Source organism: Protomyctophum parallelum (assembly GCF_964188405.1).
Source record: "Protomyctophum parallelum genome assembly, chromosome: 19".
NCBI classification, from domain to species: Eukaryota; Metazoa; Chordata; class Actinopteri; order Myctophiformes; family Myctophidae; genus Protomyctophum; species Protomyctophum parallelum.
In genome coordinates, this window is record NC_139717.1 from 15,402,844 (window position 1) to 15,425,774 (window position 22,931).

General features: G+C 45.0%; 1 protein-coding gene across 3 annotated transcripts in view; it reads right to left on the minus strand.

Annotated features, from left to right (window-relative positions):
* Positions 1-22,931, minus strand: part of usta (uronyl 2-sulfotransferase a) — a 95,258-nt gene that overhangs the window by 49,584 nt on the left and 22,743 nt on the right. For 2 of the 3 annotated variants that reach the window (XR_014570747.1, XM_083790308.1), the window contains exon 2: positions 5,050-5,172. The exons of the other annotated variant lie outside the window; for it this stretch is intronic. Coding sequence is in view for 1 of the 2 variants with exons in the window: in XM_083790308.1 (XP_083646434.1) it covers positions 5,050-5,172 (123 nt within the window). In the remaining variant the exon portion in view is untranslated. The remainder of the gene's footprint in view (positions 1-5,049; positions 5,173-22,931) is intronic. 3 annotated transcript variants of the gene reach the window in all.

Here is a 22,931-nt window from a genome sequence, read left to right on the forward strand (position 1 = left end):
TTGCAACCCATACTATATATATATAAAACGTAACATTTTGAGTAAAAAAAAAGAAAAGCATACTATATGTACGTGAAGTACATACTGTGGTACTCATTTAACACCCAGAAAAGTTCCAAACGTATATGCATGTTTACATGGGTGAATGAATCCACTTCTGGCATACACTGCTGAAGGATCTCATGTTTTCCCCAGTGGTCGTGTAGCTTAATTAACACCTCCATCAAATGCCCTTTCCACTAGCAGGGCTCTGAATAAGTTGTCAGATTGCTAGTGGTCCATATACAGTACCGTATACTGTGCAGAATGGGTAGGGTCTACTAGGGTGGAAGTTTGGTTTAACAATTACAGCCGAGGGAAGGGAAAGTGGATATAGGATCAGAGAAAGATATAATCATAGATAAAAGAAAGTAATGCGTGATTTATGGTTTGGTTGCGCACCGTGTCGCTGCCAACAAAAGTAGCTGATCTACAAGCCCACGACCCTGTCACGCTGAGAGGGAGGGCTAAAAATACAGTATGTTTCAATACCCGACGAGAAATACTGCATGCAGAAGTATTTCTTTCTTCTTCCAGTCTCATTTAATTATTATTATTATTTTGTATCTTAAACGACTTCGACGTCTCAAGCTTCAACAGACCCCGCCCCAAACAAATCCTTCAGACACTGGAATTTTCCCTTCGGTGTTGGCCCCCCACCAGGAATGCTATACTCCTATGTTGGGGAATTTCATAAACATGCATTTAGAGCATAGACCGTTTCATTTGCTTCATGAAATTGGTGACTTCGGTATAAGTATACGGGCTTAGTGGAGAACACGTCCCAGAATAGGCTACAGGGAGGGAGAGGGAAAACCTTACAGGAATGGCTGTTAACGACATTGGTGTGAAGCAGGGGCTCTCAACCCGTGGGTCTCGACCCCCCGGGGGGGGGGTCGCCAAATTATTTTGGGGGGGTCCTCCCACAAAAAAAAAATATATATATATATATATCTCACAAAAGTGAGTACCGAGTACACCTCTGTGCTAGCATCAAAATCTGTTCGGCAAATTTGGAGAACAAGAACAGCGCGCTGCGATGTGGTATTTTCAACAACAAAAAATATATCTTGAAAACCTTTTATGGCAATTACATTTGGAACAAAATATTTTCAGTTGAGGTTCTGCGGCCAAATACATTGGGGGCGACCTCCTTGACACGAGGGGGCGACCTCCTTGACATGAGGGGGCGACCTCCTTGACACGAAAAGGTTTTGGGAGCCACGTGTATAAACAGATGGAATGGAAAGATCAGACAGGACAGATCATTTTGGGCACCTGAAGATAATACCCGTCAGACTCACATGACGTTAAAACCCATTTTGGGCGGGAACCCCTTTTGGTGTTAGCATTATGTTATGCTTTAGCTATTGAAAAATAGCAGATCTACAAGCTCATAGCGCGCCACCGAGTGGTGCGCTATGAGCTTGTAGATTTGCTATTTTTGAAAAATCAAAGAACGACTGACATAGAAACATAGCTTTTTCAGAAAACTGTCAGGATGTAGAAGACATTTTTAGAGGTCAAAATGGGTTAAATGCACACACACACACACACACACACCACACACACCTGTCACTACATGCTCATTGCGCACGGCCAACAAGTAAGAGCAGCCTGTGCCAGACTTTTCTCTTCCTAGGACGAGCGAGCGGGAGAAAATGACATAACTCTGCTGTGTTAAACACACCCAGTTAATGCTTATATTTATAGCCCTCACACCAAACAATTACGCTATATTACAAGGTTGGTTCCACACCACGTCCAAAATAGAAGATATGCAAACAAGCTCTTAGCCAGTGTGTGTGTGTGTGTGTGTGTACGTACACATGCACACCACACATACAGCCTTGAGTGTGTTTACGTGTGCTCCTGCGAGTGCACGCAATGTGTGCATTTACGCCTGTGTGTGTGTGCATGCTCGCATGTGTGTACTGTGTGTGTGTGTGTGTGTGTGTGTGTGTGTGTGTGTGTGTGTGTGCGCGTGCGCGCACATGCATATGTGTGTGTGTGCGGTCACCCAACCCTTTGATTTGCAGCGTAGGAGTGGCCCTCCATTAGGACTCATGGCTCGACTCATCCGGCTAATTACAGGGGGCAGCTGGGGCTAAGGGTTAGGGTCTCCACCCACCAGATCTCTCCAGTCAGTCACGGTCTCTGTTGTGGAGCGGCTGGGACGGTCAGCCATGTCTTCAACATATAAATATAAAGCGCCCAGCTGCACTGTCACCGTGTTGTTGCAGGTGGGTGCACTGCCCACTGGCCCGGAGGCTGGGCAGGGTGACCGATTTGCGGAATTCTCTACTCTGCTCTCAAATTTTGGTCTCTCACATGGAGGGAGTCCACAAGAACATAATTCACATGGGCGCACACACACACACACACATCTGTATTACAACTATGCTTGTGAGAACATCACATTTTAAGTTGGCAATTTTATGAATGTCTGTTGCTCAAATGCTAATACACTTGTGGGCAATATGGGGGCAATGTGGGGACATTTGGCTCTTACAAATATAGTAACACAGGTCACACACACACACACACACACACACACACACACACACACACACACACACACACACACACACACACACACACCCTCACACACACACACACACACACACACACACACACACACACACACACACACACACACACACACACACACACACACTCACACTCTAGGGGATAAGTGAGGACATGTCAGCATGTCATTTGGCGGTGCACGGTCGCCACTGTGTTATGGTACCGGGCAGGGATGGGACGGTCGCCACTGTGTTATGGTTATGGTACCGGGCAGGGATGGGCTGCCCTGTAAGTGATGACCCGGCCGTGTTGACTCTGTGTTATGGTTATGGTACCGGGCAGGGATGGGCTGCCCTGTAAGTGATGACCCGGCCGTGTTGACTCTGTGTTATGGTTATGGTACCGGGCAGGGATGGGCTGCCCTGTAAGTGATGACCCGGCCGTGTTGACTCTGTGTTATGGTTATGGTACCGGGCAGGGATGGGCTGCCCTGTAAGTGATGACCCGGCCGTGTTGACTCTGGCGGCTTCAGAGCCAAACACACAAGTCTGTGGGACGCGGGGAGTAGTCTAAATAAAAGACATGCTCGGAAGAACAGGCAGGAAAAGGAACACCAGCGATATGTCACGCATTCGCGACGGGTGGTGGAGATGAGAGGCGTGAAGGAGGAAGGAGAGGCGAGACGACAGGCGTCGAATCCGAGTGAATCCACATTGCTGGTACTGCGAAGAGCGATCCAGCGAAAACGCACGCCGGAGGTTGAGGTTGACACTATGTGACAACCTGTTGTAGTAAAGATGGACAGAGGTGACTGGAAGCTATACACGAAACATAGGTTTTAAGGCGAGCAGGGAAATATGACTAAGATCCTCTGGTAGCCGTTGTATTGCTATAACAGCTGTAATCACCTGTCTTAGATTCAGCAGTGCTTTTTACGGTATGATGTGAAGAGAAGACGACTGAACACTTTTGATCCGTTGTGCCTAATCAATAACATGTAACCACTTAACCCATTTTTGGCGGGAACCCCTTTTGTTGTACTTTAGCTATTGAAAAATAGCAGATCTACAAGCTCATAGCACGGCACCAAGTGCCGCGCTACGAGCTTGTAGATCTGCTATTTTAGAAAAATCTTGCAAATCTTGTGCAAAATCTTTGCACAAATCTTTTGAATATATATTATTTTACAGTGAAACTTTTTAACTCAAAGCCTTGCTTCTGGGGGTGCCTGGAAGAACACAAAAGAACATATTTTCAGATGGGGGGTCGGCGGCCAAATTCAGATAAGTCTGGGGGTCCTTGACATAAAAAAAGGTTGGGAACCACTGACATAGAAAACTGTCATGATTTAGAAGACATTTGTAGAATCGTTCTCAGGTCAAAATGGGTTAAACGCTATAGACATCGTAGTCCAGGGTCTCCCAGGGTCCATCCTGGGCCCACCCCATTTTCCCCTACTACAGTACATCAAACTCTTTGCTGAAAACAGCTGATCTACAAGCTCACGACGAGCCGCGTTGCAACAAGTTGTGAACTTGTCGTACAGCGAATGTTTGCCTGTCGCGAGTAAGGAGGACACTAGGGTTCAAGCGGCTATATGCGTGAAAAAGAAAACGTGTGTCTGTTTTCAGGGCACTGACTGACATCTGTTGTTTGTGAAAATACTTGGAGTATTCACTTTCAATTGAAGCCAAGTGGATCACATCATGTGAGTCAGTTCAAGTGAGTGGAGGAGAAACCACGTGAGGCAGTGAACCCCATCACCTCTCTGACAACCCTAAAGGCACTGCTGTGGCAGGACTCCTAAAATTAAAATCCCCGGGAAAGGGATATTTCCATCATTCTAGCGAGCACAGACGAGCTTCGGGACAGGGGAGTTAGTGTGTTCTGACCCCCAGTCCCTGTTCTGTGCCGTTGCCAGGGCATTAGGAGAAGGGCCATATTTATGGGCTGTTTTACTTGTGTAATCCATTTAGTTTGGGTACATAGAGTACCTGCTTTTGGGGGCCGTTCTGATTTTTATTTTATTTCTGCTCAGACTTTTCCACAGTAAAAAAACAAACGTCGACTCCATAAGAGTGCAGCTATCTGCGTGACCCGGCATGCATGGAATCTGCCGTCTCTGCCTCTTTGAAATCAGCAAGCTTTGAAATTAAGAAATGAGCTGTGAAGTAGAAAATTGGGTAACGACTTGAGATTCTAAGAGATGACAGAGACAGGCAGTCAAAGCCGTAATCATTGAATAAAAAAGCGGGGGACTCGCTGCGTATAGAAACAATGCCGTCGTCAGACTCGGGGGTGATGCCCCGTTGATGAACTTTCCCTTCTCGTTCACAGCAAACGAGGGTCGTCCACCGATCGGGAAGGGAAGCCGCTCTTAATCACAGGAAGCGACACAGCCTAGGGGCATAGATAGTGTTATGACAGCATGCTCTGTCAGCGTTGTCCCAGAGAACCAGAAGTTGGCTGCACTGTACGTACCTCCATTCGGCGCGTGGAAATGTTGTGGACGCGACACCGCCTCTCTCGCTAGCCTGTCCTTATGGATAAAGAGCCTGCCGTGGGAGGCCATTTTGATTGACCAGTGATTTTTCCCATACACCCCTATAAAAGAAGCCAAATGTGGGTTTTATTTTCATTTTGATTATTTTATTGTAACTTAATTGGGATATTAAACCCTCTGCCTTCGTCATTGTTTTAGGACTTGCAGTGCACATTATTAAGCAACATCTTTGTAATATTTCTCAAAGTGAAAAAAAAATGGAAGGTAAGGAAAGCGAGAATGTAAATCTACTCATAGGTTAACTGAAAACATAAAGTACACCACATACTGTATATCAGCCAAAATTACCCGTTTACACATATCAACTTCAGCCTCAGCAAACATCACACAGGAACACCAACCACAACGCTGGCTGTACCCAGGAACACAAACCACAACGCTGGCTGTACCCAGGAACACCAACCACAACGCTGGCTGTACCCAGGAACACCAACCACAACGCTGGCTGTACCCAGGAACACCAACCACAACGCTGGCTGTACCCAGGAACACCAACCACAACGCTGGCTGTACCCGGCAGGAACACCAACCACAACGCTGGCTGTACCCGGCAGGAACACCAACCACAACGCTGGCTGTACCCGGCAGGAACACCAACCACAACGCTGGCTGTACCCAGGAACACCAACCACAACGCTGGCTGTACCCAGGAACACCAACCACAATGCTGGCTGTACCCAGGAACACCAACCACAACGCTGGCTGTACCCAGGAACACCAACCACAACGCTGGCTGTACCCATTTTGGGGGGTTCCCAGATGACACTAAAGTGACAATTTAAGGACTTTTAAGACCTTTTTAATACCTAAACAACTGTCGGGGAAAAGAAATAAAGAAAAAGTATTAAAAAGACCATTATTATCTTTGAAAGAAAGAAAGGTTCTGCCTATATTGCGATGCCCAAAATATGGACTCCAGGATTAATGTGATGAACACAAACACATATTAGCACTGAACTCACACACATGTACAGTATAAGACAAATGATGCCAGATGCCCTACAGCAGAAGTGCAGATAGGATGAATAAAACAGGCCGTTACGGATCTACAATTTGAGGAAGTGATACAGACATTAATCTGCCAGACTGCAGAGTCGTGCGTTTGTGCGTGTGCGTGTAGTTGGAATGGTCGAGGCACACAGACTCATGCTGACGCACGTATCCAAACGATTGCGTGCACAAACACAAATGTATATTACAGACAAACATCGAGCCAACATCTAACGTCCCTTTCCTGGACCTCACACTGATACTCCAACAACCCCAATTATGTCCACGACACTACCATCTCTCCACACTCCCCGTCTATAACCATCAAAACAAAGCCTTAAAAATCAGACCCGTCTGAAGTGAGTGGTGCCTAGGTGGCTTAAAAAAAAAAAAAAAAACATCCTGTTAATGTGCAGCAGTTATATCTGGTTGGACCATATAATGTAACCTAATTCTGATCAGTGTTTGGGTCTGTTGTATTGCGCCTCTTGTGCAGATCCAAAAAAAGAAATTCAAATGTGTGTGTGTGTGTGTGTGTGTGTGTGTGTTAGGCTGCAACAGTGACGCTTGGTAGCTATAACGCTATTTTCGTGCTCGGACAGACCCAGCCACCTAGCCAGGGACAGACTCAGGGACACACATAGGCTGCTGCATATAGGAGCGGTTGCGCCACTCAAAAATAATCTGTTATCTCACACACAGTTCAATCCCCAATTTAGAAGGGAAAAGTCAAGCTTTAAGATAAATTAGCACCCTGTCTTCTTTCTTCACCTACCAAACCTCCTGAAATAGACTCACTCTGGCAACCCTTCCTGACTCTCCTCCTCTCAGGCAAATCTCCCGAGGACACTATCCAAATAGAACATGTCCGTTTGCCTGAGTGCAGACGCCGTCGCTGAATGGAGAATGGAGGTTCAGTGACGGTGAAGGGCTCACCTGAAAGCATCTCACTCACGTTGTATTTGGCATGTCTTTACGACTTGAGTAAACACTGATCTCCCTCATGTAGGATTCATGAAAATATTGTTTATTTTTTGTGCGATATTTGGTTTTGGCATTCAACCACCACATCACCAAACTGTGCAGAGATGAGATAGTAAATGGAGCATTTATTATAGCGCTTTTATCCAAAGCGCTTTACATAGATCGTGCATTACATTCACCCATTCACACACCGATGGCGGAGGAAACCATGCAAGGCACCAACCAGCACATTAGGGGTTCAGAGTCTTGCTCAAGGACACTTCGACACTTCAACTCTGGGAGAGCCCAGGATCGCACACGCTCTACGTGCTACACGACCCCTGAGCCACTGCCGCTCTCTGGCGTTGAGCAGAAGTATGAACAGATTGCTTCTTTTGTGCGTATAATAGAGCACGCAGTTTAGCAGAATCTTTTTTCTTTGTGACTGAAGCCAGTCTGTGGTTCTCATTATGTCCCGCTTTTTGCTGATAGTGATCTATCTTATGGGTTTCCACGGCAGCCAGGGGTAAACCAGGAAGTGTAACTGCCTCGAGTAATGTCACACCTGCTTGTTATGAACTTTCACCTTTGTAAGCACCAGCTGAGTGGATAGCCCCCACCCCCCCCCCCCCCCCCCCCAAAAGAAAAAAGAAAAACGTTCCCCTGCTGTCCAATGTCCATGTGTTATTGTATTTCTTTCCTTCATCTCCTTGGAAACCACTAGCAAGACGTGGGGCCAGGATAAAAAAGTATACAAAAAGAACGTCAACCTGTAATTACACGAACGATTCATCGTGGCAACGAGCCATCCGTCTTTCTAGGCTGCTTCTACTCTTGATTCTGGAAGTAGTCGGATGCAGTGGAACTACTGAATTACAGCGAGGCACGCAACAACTACATCTGGAGGACGGAAACAAAGAAAACAAACGTGCGTGCGCGACTGCACACACGCACGTGCGTGCACACGTTGTCTTTTTATGGTTTTAATATACTTTAGTATACTTAGGACGGGAACGGCTTTTGGGGTAGTTGTTGCCATGTACAGTATATACTGTAGCAACAAATGTATTTGTATTTTTTTTTTTTATATATATATATTTTTTCAGAAGCCAATAGCTAACTCACTACCAAGTTGCGATGCTAGGATTTTATCACCACACTATCGCCAAGGAGGTATTTGGTCAGTATTATTAGATGTGGTGCATGTCACCCAGACCTACTCCACGCAGCTACAGTATCCACCTAGGCACCAATGTTAATTTTTTCTGCAGATTTTGGTTTAGTCAATTAGCGCACCATTTACTGTAGTCTTAGTCGACTATAAAAGCTTAGTCTTTTAGTCTTAGTCTACATTTTTAAGATTTCGTCTTAGTCTTTTTCACTTTCTGTATATGATGATTTCCAGTTTTCTTTTTATAGAAGTGTATATTTGTACGCCTTAAAATGTTCGAATGAATTGAAAGTGGTGGACCCTGTTTGTTGTAAACAAGTCTTTCGTTTGAAATGTACCCATTCTGCATACTGTGAAATAAAAATGTCTACCAATCAATCAATGAATAACACACCATTTTTAGTCTTTTAGTCTTAGTCAACAAAATGAACACTACATTTAGGTGTCATGCTCAGACATGCCTGCAGCCACCTCGGTCTGACTGACCTCCAGTCCATATACTCATTCACGTGGCACGTGGACACAAACCAACCCGTTGGCACGTGGACACAAACCAACCCGTTGGCACGTGGACAGGACACAAACCAACCTGTTGGCACGTGGACACAAACCAACCCGTTGGCACGTGGACACAAACCAACCCGTTGGCACGTGCGGACACAAACCAACCCGTTGGCACGTGGACACAAACCAAGGCGCAGATCATGCACAGTCAGTCAGAGACACTTTAGCGAGCCTTAAACAGTCAACCAGGGACACAACAAGCCGCGCATATACTCGTAAACACACACACTTTACAAATTCAAGCACAGATCTGCTACGGAGGTTAAATGAGACCAAGGGCAGCATTGCGTGCTCGCACACACGCGCACACGCACACACACACACACACACACACACACACACACACACACACACACACACACAGTAAAGTCCTACGTGTTAATTGAACTCAATACCCCCAGGGTGTATTTGCAAGGCCCCCATTGGTATTTGCAAGGGAGGGGGTCCTTGCAAATAAAACATTTGACAACTATAGTCCTAGTTGGACTCCTAATGTGCCATAAAGTGTCATACAAATTCATGACATCTAGTAATGGGGTCTATGATCACAATAAAAAATCTAACATTTGCCACGGACATGTCCAAGTCTTTGTCACGGACAGTACTAATGCAACGCAATGGCTCCATTATGGTTACATTTGCAGTCTGTACCCTCTCAGAGTTCTCACAGCTGGATAGCTTTTACAGTGCATGGTGTGCTATGTGAATCACCTGCCACCCCTTCCTTCACCCTGAGGGACCCCTGAGACCTGCAGCCAGTGTGGACAGGCCCCACCATGGAAAGGGCTGGGGGGAGAAAAGGAAGGGGGGGGAGGGGAGTGTTGTATAAAAGAAGGGAGCAACAAGTGCTGAATACCTATGGAGACCCAGAATTCCTCTGGGGTCGTCATGTGACGGGAGCAGCCCGATTCAGGAAAAACAGCTGTGTTGCGAGGGAGAGGAAAAAAAAGAGAGAATGAAGAGGAGGGAAGATAGAAAGAAAGATGGAGACATGGAAGGAGAGAAACGGATAGAAGTGTAGTCTGTAATCCACAAACTCACATCCTCACCTCAGCAGACAAATCACAAATGTTATCTGTCTTTCCCATCTTCAGTGTTAGAAAAACTACTCAGTTATTTACTTAAGTAAAAGTATCAATACTGCAATATAGAACTAGGGCTATATCTTGCCTAGGCCTTACCCCTAAACTTATTTGCCATTTTCTTTTACTATTTTGAAAAACTGAATCACTATATTCGGATAGTAATCATTGCTATAGTGTTTGTTCAATAACAGGGGTTGTCTCTCCAGCTCTTTAATAAACAGAAAATACATTTTCAGGTATGTGACAAAATTTCAACCAATCAGGAGAAAGTCGCCATCCATCAGCTTAATGTATAGTATATAGTGTTCCAGTTCCAATTGTGTCTGCTCATTTCTTTGTGTCATGATGCCTTGTTACAATTCCACTCGTTTAATCTGTATCTTGACTGAATTCTGTATCCTGAATGATTTGGGGAAAAGAAAATCTAAAACTAAAGCTAACTAGAAAAAGTGCCCTTCTGGGCACAGGTCTCCACCAGGTTATCCACAGATCCGTGCAGTTAGAGGTAAAAACACTTTTCGGCCAGTTATAGCGCCACCTTGAGGCTGAGTTGAAATTGTTCATGTGGCATTTCGTCCTCGGCCTAGTGGGAATGTGCGTGCACAATTTCACGGAAATCACGCGATGTGTTCATGATTTGCAGCATTTTGTTTGAAACTGAGCACTCCTGTGAACTTTGGAAGCCAATCTTAACCAATCAGGATGGAGTCTGAGAAATCTGAAAGACCCGTTTCGTTGAATGGCTCTAGAGAGACTGTGTACTAATTCGCGTGATGTTTGGACAAAATCTGTAGGTGTACTGTGAAAAAACTTGTTTTGCACAAAGCGGCCTCCTGGTGGCGCTATAACAGGCCGTTCTGGAAAGTTTGGGGCAGAGGTTCATCGTTGGCATCCAGGGAGTGTGTGTGCAAAATTTGGCATCGACCGGGTTAACGGTGGCCGAGATTAGCTGTTCACGGACACACGGACGGACACACACACGGACGGACGGACACACACACGGACGGACGGACACACGGACGGACGAAGTGCAAAACATACTCTCCCCACATGCCTTCGGCCTGGTGGAGACAATAACTAGCGAGCACAGTGGGGTTGTTGCTGCAGGCAGCTATACAGCATAGCCCCAGTAGAACAAACAGGCAGCTATACAGCATAGCCCCAGTAGAACAAACAGGCAGCTATACAGCATAGCCCCAGTAGAACAAACAGGCAGCTATACAGCATAGCCCCAGTAGAACAAACAGGCAGCTATACAGCATAGCCCCAGTAGAACAAACAGGCAGCTATACAGCATAGCCCCAGTAGAACAAACAGGCAGCTATACAGCATAGCCCCAGTAGAACAAACAGTCAGTGCATAAAGACACACTGTGTGGAGCGCAGTCTCACACCGGAGTGAGGGAAAGGGGGAGAGGGGAGAGTGACAGAGTGACAGAGAGATGGGGGGGGGGGGGGGGGGCAGAGAAAGGGAAGGAAAGGAAGGAGAGAGGAACATATATTATTAGGAAGAGAAATGTTTGTAATAGGCAGAGACAATACGATGAAACCGAGAGAGAGTAGCTCGGAATGAGAAATGTACAATACGAAGAAGAAGAGAAAAAAAAGTGTCAGATAGCTTTAATAGCTCTCTGGAAAGCCCTGTCAACATGGAGACTGTGTCATAAAATATTTCCACAGGGGGTGCGGTGGGGGGTACGGGAGGAGGGTGAGGGTGTGTGTGCACACAACTGTGTGTGTGTGTGTGTGTGTGTGTGTACTGCGAGTGACCACTGAAGCATGTTAGCTTTCTCATGAGCCCAGGCTTTTATAGGACTGGCTGCGCTGTTCTGTTTGACATGGAGAGGTGTGATTTCAGCACACAGGCGATCCATTCCAGACATAGTGGAGACTGGACACGGCACACCGTTCACTCGCCATCACTAGTATTGTCTATTGGAGAGAGTAGACAAAAAGGGAGTCCCATCAACACTGTGTGTGGACATTGTTGTTTAACTCTAACCCATTTATAGGACTGAGATTCTACAAAAAATGTCTTCGAAATCCTGACAGTTTTCTGAAAGACCTGTGGTTCTCAAATGTAATCGTTCACTGTGAAAGCATACAGTATATTCAAAGATTTGGAGGTTTGCGCCTCATTTTCACGATTGCAGATCTACAAGCTTGTGTAGCGCAGCACTCGGTGCCGCACTATGAGCTTGTAGATCTGCTATTTCTCAACAGCTACAGTGAAAGTTTTAAATGGTTAAAGTGGTTAAACACTAAAGCGACACAGATGCGTTCCCGTCCAAAATGGGTCAACCACAATGCAACTCAAGGAGTTGCATTGGTGTGTGGTTGATAACCCATTTAGGCGTGGTTGACTGGTTGACCTTAAATACGGTTTCGTTGCAACGAGTTGCCACTGGTTTGGTTTGGGCTTCTAAAGGCCAGACGCAGAGTGTACACCAAAAATGTGATCCGACATGAAGCGAGGCCAGGTTCTACACATTGTCACGGGTAATTCAGGTAATTCAGGCCGGAGCCTTGGGCCAGTCACAACACGGATCGACAGAAACACTCTCGGCCTCCAGCCCTTTTATACTCGCAAGGCCGCCTCAAAATGCCACCGGGTGTTCCACAAACGTTGGTTAGTTGATTTATTCCCAATGAGATAATTGCTTCAACTCTCTCCCACCTCATGTATCATCATTATAATCATATTTGAGGCAATATTTTTTCCCGACCCAATTACCACTTGGGGAAGAGTTATGCCCTTCCAAAAGCATGACTCCTGCTCTCCACCTCGCTCCGTTTTCCATGCCGTCCTAATGAACACTGGTGGACACGGTGCCAGTGTTTGACTGTGTATACGTGTGTGTGTGTGTGTGTGTGTGTAGTTGTGTACGTGTGTGTGTGTGTGTGTGTGTGTTCGTGTGTGTGAGTGTTCATGTGTGTGAGTGTTCATGTGTGTGTTTGTTCATGTTTGCGTGTTCATGTATGCGTGTTCGTGCGTGCGTGCGTGCGTGCGTTGAACTTCTACACCTCTGAATGTAAATGTAATGTAATTTAGTGTAATATATACACTAGTATATAATAATAAACCACGTTTGGAGGGGTGGCAGTGGCTCAGGGGTAGAGTGGCCGGTACAGCAGCCGAGGTTCCCATTTTGAACCCGGGCTCCCCCAGAGTTAGTGTCGAAGTGTCCTAGAGCAAGACTCCTAATTCACCATTTGTCAGCCTTCCGATTTGTCCCTGACTGACTAACCAGCAGGCTCATTCTGCCTTGTTTATGTTGAATTTACTAAAACATCATTTTTGGAGAAAAAAAACTAAAACAAACATGATATGCCCAGTCACCATGCTGCAGCTGAGGTTCCTTTTTACGGACACCAAGTTTAAAATAAGAATGCACAGAATATCAATACGAAGCAACTGAAAAAAACACGTTATTTAAATGGTAGTGGATGGAGAGAAAGGATTTTTGTTTGTCCAACCACGAAACGGCAAAGGGTGAATTGCTCCCGATGTGCAGGTTGGTGCCTTGCATGGTTTCCTCCACCTTCGGTGTATGAATGTGTGTCAATTGGTGCATGTAATGCACAATCTATGTAAAGCGCTTTGGATAAAAGTGCTATATAAATACACAATTTACCATTTACTTTAACCACTTTAAACCTGTCCTCATTTTGGCAAGAAATGTCATTTCAACAAATAGCAGATCTGCTCTTTTCACAATTTCTTTAGCACATCTGAAAATAGAGCTTAGGCTATATGTACATGGTTCACAATTCACATCTGCAGTTGCTTACTGTAGTAGGTACGACATAAAGAAAAGACGTCCGAGGCATGCGCTCGTGCACAGATTAAGCTCACTAGACTGCATGCTCTCCCTGCCTTCCTTCTGCTCATGGTTCCTGGTTGCTGTTTTGTGATGTTTGCTCCCTCTGCCACCCCAGCACCACCGGTGGGCTCTGTTATTCATGTTCCCCATGGGGGGTTTTATTGTATATCTATCTCCCTGCTTTTAATGTTTAATGATGGTGTTTAATTGTACCGAGCAGGGAGAAAAATTTAGCAGAGCCGAACGTCAAGATAAAATATTATAATGCACACGTGTATTCTCATTCTAAAATAAATATTGGTTCAATCTATTCGTGAGTTGTCTGACTGAACTCATTAAAACCAGGAAAGCGTCTGTGCCATTTTAGATTTTAGCGTTGGCTAATCAAACATCCGGAAAATCTTTGAATATACTGAAGATTTTTAACTCAAATTTTGGCTTCTCGGGGGGTCCTACTCCCTATGGAACAAAATATTTTTAGATGGGGGTCGATGGCCAAATAAATATAATTTTGGGGCTCCTTGACATGAAAACGTTTGAAAGCTACTGATATAGAAACAAACTTTTTTTTTAGGATTTAGAAGACATTTTTTGAATCGGCCTCAGGTCTTAATGGGTTAATAAACCCAATACTCAAGGGCTCTGTACTAGGCCCCATCCTGTTTTGGGGCTTTGTTTAAATTGTGGACCAAAAAAAGAGAAGGTAAAAACACTGAAAACACTGAAAACACTGGCGGATGAATTAAATAATTAACACCTGGCACTCTAAGAGTTTTAACAGAAACTGCTGTCAGGCCACACAGTGGTGGACAGCCCCGGTCAGTGCCAGGTGAAACCACCCGCTGCTCCAGGGAAACGCCACTCCCTTGTTTGGTGGTCAGTGCTTTTTTGAGCTCTGCGCGTGTGTGTGTGTGTGTGTGTGTGTGTGTGTGTGTGTGTGTGTGTGTGTGTGTGTGTGTGAGGGTGTGTGTGTGTGTGTGTGTGTGTGTGTGTGTGTGATGTGTGTGGAAAAAAAGTGTGGGAGAGAGTTTGGGGGAGAGAGAGAGAGAGAGAGAGAGAAGGACAAACAAATCTCTTTCAAAGGCATAATATTTTAATAGTATCCAACCTTGAATGAATTAAAAACGGTGTCATTCAGTGTGAGAATGTGTTGTGTATGTGTGTGTGGGGCGTTTGTTTGGTGAATGAACGAAAGCTAATTAATTGTTTCACTTGTTTGTGTGAATACTAGGACAGGGATGTTTGTTTGTGTGAAGTCGCACGAGCCTGACTGCAGGCATATGTGAATGGAAGAGAGAGAGAGAGTGTGTGTGTGTGTGTGTGTGTGTGTGTGTGTGTGTTCAACCAGTGGGCCGAGGACCACCAGTGGTCCTTGAGGGGGTTCCAGGTGGTCCCCGGCTAAATGTTGGTAACCAAATGGACCCTTATTAGATCTTTAACTCTTGAGAGCGTAAAATGAAACCAAATGAACCCGTAATTTACAAGGAATGTACACAATTAGAGAATTTTGAATCAAAGCTTGTCTGTTATCGCTCCTATGGTACCAACATCAATAGTCAATACAGCATGGAATTGTGGACAAAATCTTAACTCTTATCCAACAACAAAAGAATATGCTTGGGTCTGTGAGGCAAATCTCATGGTGGTCCGTGACTCAAATGTCGAATGAATAATGGACCTCGACATGAAAAGGGTTGAATAGCACTGGTCTAGGGGTGTTTTACAATGCATTGCCCCATACCAGAAACCACAGGACGTGCGCAACTGCACACAGCGCAGCAGACCACCGGGTACCCCTGACATCATCCTGATGCCTCCCGAGATGCTGTATGACGGCTGTTAGCGCATGCGCACGCACACGCACACGCACAAGGACATGCACACACGCCACACCAATGCAAGCGCAGTTCCTTACAGATCGTTTCCCTCTCTCTCTCCTCATCAGGTGCCAAACACAGTGCACAGGGACATGTGTTGAGCACATGTAGACTAACAGTGATCAGTCACAGAAGACCAAAGACTCTGAACAAACAATAAAGAATGGCTTCAATGTTTAGCTAACATAATATAGACCACAGGCTGTATGTGCCACATATGCTACTACTACTACGTTTGTTATTCTGCGACGGACAAATCACAATTTTATTGAAAAATTACTTTATCTACGATTGTCTGGTTCCATTGAGAGATCTAATCAGTCACACATACTTTGTGTGACAATGCAATGACAGTATTGTGGCTTTCGGCTCCTTACCGAACCATCGCCAACCAATAAAACAGCCGAGAGAGACCACAACCCAGCAGGAAATATCAGAGAGTAGATCTGACTTGAACTTGAAGCACAGTGCTCTCTGCTCTCTGGGAAATGGATCTGTGCCCTGCACATGAATGGCATGCTGCACCGCGGCAATAGTCCGAACAAATGTGTTTTCAATGGATTGATTAAAATACTTGTCTCACAGCACGAAACTACAACACATATAAAAACACATGGACAGACACAGCGTCTGCGTGACCTCGTAACACCGACAGACACACATTCATGGAGAGAAGGAGGACATTTATATTCATTCTAAAAATGAACCCACGTGAACCCTGTTGTCCCTATTTTGGGAACAATTTAAAAAAGGCTGCGTTTGCTACTCGGCATATGGTTAAAGAGAAGGGAGTAGGGTGCATGCGTGCGACAGAGAGAGAGTTAAGACAGGAACAGAGTATCAACCTTGGACTCTGACATTATGACTTCATTTCCCAGCATGCTCTCTTATCTCCATGTCGAAGCCTCCTCACACCAACCGCTGCCAGGAAAGGAAAGGAGGTCTCAACCACCACGCTGCTAACTTACCCCATTTTGGGCGGGAACCCCTTTTGGTGTTCCCGCGATACGAGCTTGTAAGTCTGCTATTTTTGAAATATCTTAAAAATGTGGCACAAATCTTTGAATATATATTCTTTCAGAGTGAACATTTTCAACTCAAATCTTTGCTTCTGGGGGGGGTCCCTGGAACAACATATTTTGAGATGGGGGTCAGTGGCAAAATACAGATCATTCTGGAGGTCCTTGACATGAAAAAGGTTGAGCACCACTGACATAGAAACATGGGTTTTTCAGAAAACTGTTAAAATTCAGAAGAAATTTAATCAACCTCCGTCCAAAATGGGTTAAATCTTTGTGAATATAGTTGGAAGTTATTCCAGGTGCACTGTGCAAAGCCATTAATAAAATAAAACTAGAACCACTACTTGACAAAGTCCCACACTGATATTAAATATTGCACAAATACACCATAGAGACGTTGATATTGTGAGGGATTTCTGCGTCTTTGAGTGTTATCTACGTCGGCTTATCCCGACGCAATCTTTACAGTGCACTACCAAAGGATATCAGGCAGTGGAAAGACATTTCCGAGTCTCCTACTGATTGCGGTTTACAGCAGTCTATAAAAGACTAAGCCAGTCTGAGATACTCACAGTAAAACGGATGGGAGAGTGCGATTGATGTTACTGCGTGCTTTACAAAGGGAAAGTTGGGGAGAGGTAGCAGCGAGAGGAGAGATTATCCCATTCAGGCCTGACGTCGAAATAAAATAAAAAAAGTTTTCTAAATCATGACAATTTTCGGAAAGATTTGAGGCACATTTTAACGATTTATCAAAAATAGCAGACCTACAAGCTCGTAGCGCACCACTCGGTGGCGCGCTATGAGCTTGTAGATCTGCTATTTTTCAATATCTAAATTATAACATGATGTTTGAAACACCAAAAGGGGTCTAGAATGGGTTATTTGATGTCTGCTACTTTCATCAGTCGTACAGAACTCTGAATACCCCAGAAGTCTTTATTGTCATGTAGAAGGTTCACACAAGGAAACCGTTTTGGCATATTTTTCCCCCCTTTATCTTTTTACCATTTTTCAGTTTTTCTCCAAATTTAGTCATAATATCAACTCCCTATTTCCCCATGTACTCAGTGTCCCTGCCACTGTGTTGAGCTCTTCTGTTGGTCTTAGGGAGGATGTCAAGGCACAGTCTCAACGGTGGTGGAAAAAAAATCACACCCGTGTGAACTGAGTGGTGCAACTCCATTACTCTCTCTCTCTCTCTCTCTCATTAGCAGGCAACAGTGCAGCACTATCCCTCTCTCCGTTTCTGGCACAACAGCGCCCCTACTGGTACTCATAGTCATATACTGTACTGGTGCTCATTAACCAACACATAGGCGGACACATAGGTACATAGGTGAACACGGACATTGCTGTTCCTTGGAGTGGTTGCACCACTCAAAAAGTACTCAAATGTTTTACTTAAGTAAAAGTATATCAATGCTGCAATGTAGAAATACTGTATTACAAGGTACAAGTCAAAATGTACTTGAGTAAAAGTACAAAAAGTTTTGGCTTCAAAATGTAGTTAAAGTGCCAAAAGTAAAAGTAGTCATTGTGCAGAATCACCAGAATGTCCCATTTCAAGTTTTCAAATGTATAACAATCTTTTGAAAACAGATTCACAAATGGCGCGTTGCGGCGCATTGCGAGCTTGTAAATTGGCTATTTTCAAATGGCCAAAATGTATAGGTTTAAGTGGTTAATGTATGTTTTGTAATAATAATCCAAATCTACAAAGTAACTAATGTTTTCAAATAATTGTAGTGGAGTAAAAGTACAATAGCTGTCTGAGATGTAGTGGCGTAGAAGTAAAAGTATTGTATTACTCAAGTAAAGTACACATACCTCAAAACTGTACTTTATTACAGTAAATGTACTTAGTTACCTTGGGCACCCTCCCTTGACACATGTTACATTGACTAGACAAATGCGTAACACCACAAGGAGAAGCTTCTCTGCATAGTTATGATATTCTTGTCTCCCCCCCCCCCCCTTGTCTCTCCCCCCCCCCCCCCCCCCCATGTTCTCACGCCTCCTCTGACAATGACACACAAACCGCACAGCCAAAAAGAGGCCAATGCATGAATAGCTGACCAAAGATTATGTGTCATTAAAGAGAACCCAGCACTTTCTGCATAAAGTGGACTTCCTCATGGTGACGGCAGCGAAACCTTCACACCCGCCAAAGTGTATTTCTTCCTTGTTCCTGTCATCTAGGAGGGAGGGAGGGAGGGAGGGAGGGAGGGGGGGGGGGGACCAAGGGAGGGACGGAAGGGTGCTAAATCTGTCTCCCTATGTGTCGGAGGCACAGGGTTATAAAGACCCCTTTAGTGAGGGCTGCTGTAAGGGCAGCACACTGGAGCCCTTTACTCAGATGGAGGCCCCCGCCCCACCCCACTCCCCACTGTGTCTGACATACAGAATCTCTCTCTCTCTCACACACACACACACACACACACGCACACAACTTCACAGTTCACACTACACTTGCAGGAACTGTACAAGTGCACGCGATGCAGGCAGGCACAAACAAATGCGGCATCCACGCGCCCAGCGCTGTTGATTCATGCAAATGAGCGAGGTGGAAATGGGAGTGCCACGGCGTTGGAGGAGGCGAGGAGGGTAAACTCCCACCCTTGCTCGGCTGGCCTCTGGAAACATGGGCATGGCTTCAACTTTTTTCAGCACTAACCAACACTGGCTCACAGTGACGGCAGCGGTCACTTTCTAGCCACGCAGGCACACACACACGCACACACACGCACGCACACACACCTCATGTGCTCGCTATTGTCGTCTGTGGTGGTCAGCTGCAGTGGTGAACTGTGGTCAAGCAGTTCTGCAGGGGCCAGCGAGCGGTCACCAGCTGCCAGCAGCTTGTGTGCGTCACGACACGCCGGTTTTGGCACATTTTATGCTTTAAAACCCATTCTGACCTGAGATCAGATTCTAAAAATGTCTTCTACATCCTGGCAGTTTTCTGAAAAAGCTATGTTTCTATGTCAGTGGTTCTTCGATTTTTCAAAAATAGCAGACCTACAAGATCGTAGCTTGTAGATCTGCTATTTTTCAATAGCTAAAGCGTAACATGATGTTAACACCAAAAAGGGTTCCCGCCCAAAATGGGTTAAAGACCTAAGACCTGATTCTACAAATGTCTTCTAAATCATGACAGTTTTCTGAAAAGAAAACTATGTTTCTATATCGGTGATTCTCAAACTATTTCATGTCAAGGACCCCCAAACATCATATGAAATTGGCCGCCGACCCCTCATCTGAAAATATGTTGTTTCAGGGAGCCCCCAGAAGCAAAGATATGAGTTAAAAACCCAAGAGTTTAGTGTTGAAGTGTCCTTGAGCAAGACGCTGAACCCCTTTGCTCCTGATGTGCAGGTCGGTGCCTTGAATGCAACAACTGAATGTAAAGTGCTTTGGATAAAAGCACTATATAAATGCACCATTTACCATTTGTAATCCTCGCATTATATAGGCTATATATTTTATACTTTAGTTTATTCCATTATAATATAGGGCTTATTGGTGAAGAAAAAAACATCAATTTGCCTATAGATAAACAAGCCTGAGTTTCAGGACTGACATGGTCTTTGTTTTCCTTGTATTGACACGTGAACCTGGGAGAGGAATGTGACGGCGCGTCCAGCGGTTTCCTCTGAAGCAGCTGAACAGACTACCCACCTGGAGAAATCATTCCATTATACTGCGATTGCTCAGAAACAATCCAAACAACTAAGTCCCGAAATAATCACAGATAATTCAGGCAAACAGCCATGCGATGATGACAGCCACACAATGTGGCCCGCCGCCCGCCACAGTAAAACACCAAGTGACAATGAAAATAAGCCCGGTGCTCAGTCCTCCTCCGCCGAGGGGAGGCATGTGGCACAACTGGGTGCGTCAGCGCCGAACCACACGACAGCACTACGCTCACTGTGTCAGCAGCCAACTCGCTGCCCGACTCGGGTCCAGCGTCCAACTGTACTTGTGGTCGTTCATTTTAGGCCATTTACTGCAGGTCACAGTTAGTCACAGACAGTCTGCCCAGGCCTGTAATCAGTGTGCCGAGTGTATGAGTGTACAGTGTAGTGTCCATCGCACACAGTGTGTGTGTGGTGAAGTGTGTTTTTGGCTATGCTATAATACCCGAAATCTGTCCACTCAGGAGACACAACACTGTGTGATCTAGGAAATTACAGTGATCTAGGAATAGATTAAGAGGGGGAGATAAAGAGAGGAGAGAGACCAATGGAGAGGGAGAGAGTTATGCCTGATGTATACTTGGTTGTGGGGCAAAGATCAAAATGCATCACGCTATTTTTTGGTGCGCAAACGCCTGTGCGCAACTTAGTATGAAGCCTTTCATTCATGCTCTGTCATTCGATGGCGTCTCATGCCGAAGGTAGCCGCTGTACAAGCTGCGACGCGTCGGCAATTTTCGGCACGAGACACTGTCGTACGACAGTATAATTCAGGCTTGACTCTGGCACTAGTTAGCGGCAGACAACAACAGCAAAACTAAAAGTGGCTGGCTCGAAGCTTTCAGAAGTGAGATAGTAAACAAGTAAACAAATTAAAAAATAGACACAAAAATAAAACCCCACGAATGCTGCCTTCGATACGCCCTCATTTCCATCTCGGGATGAGCCATACAATGTGGCTTTACGATTGTATGGGACGCTGCAGCCAGAAATGCCAAGAATTGTTTTGGGAAGTGTAACCCACGCACAAGCTCAGTTGCTGCTACACAACCCCGTCATTAAGTCTGACCCGCTGGCATCTTCTACCTTTATAAATAGACTGGCAGCGTACAGTATAGCCGTATACGCCCCTACACGGTAAAAATACTGAGTGTTTAACGCACATCTAAGAGCATACAAACACTACATTGCACGCTCTCTAGGGTTACAAATGGACAAATTAACACTGAGAATTTTACTGTCAATTTCCACACAAGTGCAAAAGCATAATGACTAATAGAGTGTGACCACCTACATGAACATGTGGCTGAGAATCCCGCTTTGTTTTCTGTCTGCGTGTGTGTATCTTTGCTAACACCATGTTGAACTGAGCAACTTTTTGAGTGCCAGCTCCAGCTCGCTTTTATGCCAGAACATCAAGCATCCCTTCAATTTAGTGATGTGGGCTAGGCTAGGCTAGCGGTCTGTGGCTAGCTGTAGCTTTACTGAAACACCTCATTAGAACGGAGAGGCTAACTATAGACGAGGCTACATGCTATATAGCCACAATACACACAGAAACCTGTTACAAAACATGGGCAGTGCAGGGAGGGGAAAGCGAGAAAGAGGGTTAGGGTTACACAGAGAGAGAGAGAGAAAGAGAAAGAGAGAGAGAGAGAGAGAGAGAGAGACATGAGAAAGTCAGAAACAAAAGGAAGTTCCTGTCAAAAGGCATAGAGAGGGGTCAGAATGCTCAAAGGAGAATTAATCTGTGATTTTCTTTCCACACGGGGTCGTCTGGTCATGAAATTGCTTGGCCCAATAGTAAAGGTAAAATATTGATAATCCCCTAAGGCTGTGACCGCAATATTTCAACAACCCATTCTCACTTCTGTTCTGTCTGTCTCCATCTCTGAATGAGGAATAGGGTTTATTTTCTCTCTCTCCAAGTCTTTTTATATGTTCTACTCACATCTTTTATGCTTTGCCTTCCCAGTTACAGACAATAAAAAAGTGCCTACATTTCTGAGGATATATAATTGACATGCATTCAGCCTCAAAACCGTAGTGCCGAAACCATACTGTAGCCTTTATTTTCTCCCAGATGAGAAAACTGCAACCAATTTCAGCAGCTGGTGATATGAAATGCGACAAGTACCTTGGGTTGTCACGATACATTATTTAATTATACAAAATTTAGTCCTCATGCTTGGTAATGAGGCAGAAATGCTTTTCATACCACAAATGGGCATGCGCGCACACAGCGCATACTCACACAGACAATGAAATCTCCCTAGAGTCCCTACACAAAGGCATGCATGCTTGAGGACATAGGATGGCTGTAAGAGACTGTCATGGTGTAATTCTATGGCTAAAGGCTACACCGCAGTGACCGCACGAATGCAACTAGTCACAACTAGTCACAACTCCTGGCAAGTGGCAACAAGTCAGTTTTAAGGCCAGTCCACACCAATTATTTCAAAGTTAATGCACTACTTTGTCTGTAGCAAAAAAGTTAGCAAAAAACCGTGATGTTGTGAGCTTGTAGGTCTGCCATTTCTGCTACTTCTTGAAGCACTTTGAAAGTGAAAGTGGTTATTTCTGTCTGTAGGTTTTATAGATATT